The 1,995-nt window shown below is 34.8% G+C and overlaps 1 protein-coding gene across 1 annotated transcript in view; it reads right to left on the bottom strand.

Moving 5' to 3' along the window:
* Nucleotides 1-1,995, bottom strand: part of calcrla (calcitonin receptor-like a) — a 30,214-nt gene that overhangs the window by 5,733 nt on the left and 22,486 nt on the right. The window contains exons 8-10 of the mRNA XM_014028834.1: nt 1,154-1,307; nt 1,018-1,078; nt 831-897 (exon numbers count right to left, since the gene is read on the bottom strand). Coding sequence (XP_013884288.1) covers nt 831-897; nt 1,018-1,078; nt 1,154-1,307 — 282 coding nt within the window. The remainder of the gene's footprint in view (nt 1-830; nt 898-1,017; nt 1,079-1,153; nt 1,308-1,995) is intronic.

Raw genomic sequence — 1,995 nt, 5'->3', positions numbered from 1 at the left:
ATTCATGTAATATTTACTCATCATTATCTAGAAAAGTTATTAAGAATATAGTTAAAGATTTGTGAATAAATCAGGTAAATTTTACTTAATTTGATCAAGTAAATGTTAGAAGAATTAATTGACCAAATTAAGAAAAATTTACCTGATTTATTCAAAAATCTTAAACTATATTGTAATAACTTTTACTAGATAATGATGAGAGTAAATATTACATGAATTTGTAGCATTTAAATTTACTTAACAAATGTCAGTGCAAATTTGTTAGAGGATTTTTTTCAAGTAAATCTTACAAGTTATTTTTTCAGTGTAGTTGCAGTCGTTTTTAAGGAGCAACCTGATCATAGCGCCAGGTCAAGGAGACCACCAGGCTCCAGATGTCAGAGGTTCAAATAAGACCACTTGATTCTGATTTTACGGGTTAGAAATAGTTTTTTTGTTTAGATATCAAACGAGCTGAWAAAGGTCCAAAGCTTCTATTGTGATTATTTTTCTACAGATCCRCGTGATATGCTTCAGGAAACCTAAACAAACCAGCAAAGAAAGTTTATCTTCAGATAGAATGTTTGCAGACTTCGGGGACCAGTTTTTCCCCTCGCTGCGCTGATTAGGTGAATTTYTAGAAAACAACACCGGCCCGAGGACCCCTGGGTGGATCCCCCCCGGAGGATCGGATTAATCAATTTCACAAAACAAACACAATTAAACTAGCTACGAAACCGTGTCCGGCCTCCCCCCCACAACGAGCGCTCTGAAGAGGCCAAACACAGTTTACTTTTCTTGTTGTGCAATAAAAACAAGGAGACGTGGAACAGATCGGTTCGAGCTCGTACCAACAGAGCAGCACATATGGGGCCGTGGATGATGTAGAGCAGCGAYGTCTTGGAGCTAATCCAGCAGCTGCGGGGGAAAAAAAATACAATTATGCAACAATTTCAGCACATAGTGATTTGTTACAGAGATGTTATTGCAACAGTCCGGTCCACACAGTTTCTACCAAATATCACTTCCTCTACTTACTTGTCGTTGTAGTAGTAGCTCCGAGCGATGGCGTGGATGGAAGCAGGGATGAGAGGAAAGCCTGGAAAAAAAAAATCAACTTGATAAGCTTCAAAAACTGCGATAGCTTTCGGCTTTTWCGGTGCCCGCCACCTACCCCAGCCCAGCAGATAATACCACATCAAGTGCTGCTTCTCAGCAAACACAGCCACCACGATGAGCGTGTGCAGGTAGATCCCCTCACACAGCATCCAGAAGTAATTACAGCCGAACAGGTACAGGTGGATGAACTGGGACACTTTACAGCTCGTCTGACGGGAGAGAAGCAAGAAGTTAACGTCCGAACTCAACACGACCGGGTGTAAAAGAGTAATAATCTAAACCAGCGCTTCTTAAATTACCATACAGATCAAAATAATTATTCTAAATCTTGGTTTAATTTTTATTGTATTTACATCATAACTAAACTATCATAACTAACATAACTAAATTAAATACACTCACAGTTTAAAAGTAAAACTCCTGTCAAATAATCACAAGACATGATTATAACAAACAATTTTATGTTGTAAACTGCCCACAACAATTATTTTAACAAATACAAAGGTCAGTCAACAGACCACTCAGGCTTATCAACACAAATATATATATATATATTTTAACATAAATAACAAAAATAGAAAATTCAATAAATAAAACTGTGGGCATAAGATAAATAAATTAAAAATGTTTAATTAAATGTTTCAAATACAAAAAAACTGTAAAACTAAATTTGATAAAGTACAAATGAAAATATAGCCTTTTAAAACTTTTGCAACCAGAAGCTGCTCTTCATATTAGTGACAAACAATAACAGTAACAGTTTTTTGACAAGTTTAAATTTTCTTTAAAATACATTCAAAATGTTTAAAAAATATATTAAAAATTAATTTAAAGTGCAAATTAAAATGTAGTTGTATCTGCAACTGTATTTGATAATGTTTTGAACTTTTAAAATAT

This window comes from Austrofundulus limnaeus, unplaced genomic scaffold (assembly GCF_001266775.1).
Source record: "Austrofundulus limnaeus strain Quisiro unplaced genomic scaffold, Austrofundulus_limnaeus-1.0 Scaffold817, whole genome shotgun sequence".
NCBI lineage: Eukaryota > Metazoa > Chordata > Actinopteri > Cyprinodontiformes > Rivulidae > Austrofundulus > Austrofundulus limnaeus.
The sequence above is the reverse complement of the archived record's forward strand: the minus strand, read 5'-3'. Positions and strand labels throughout refer to the sequence as shown.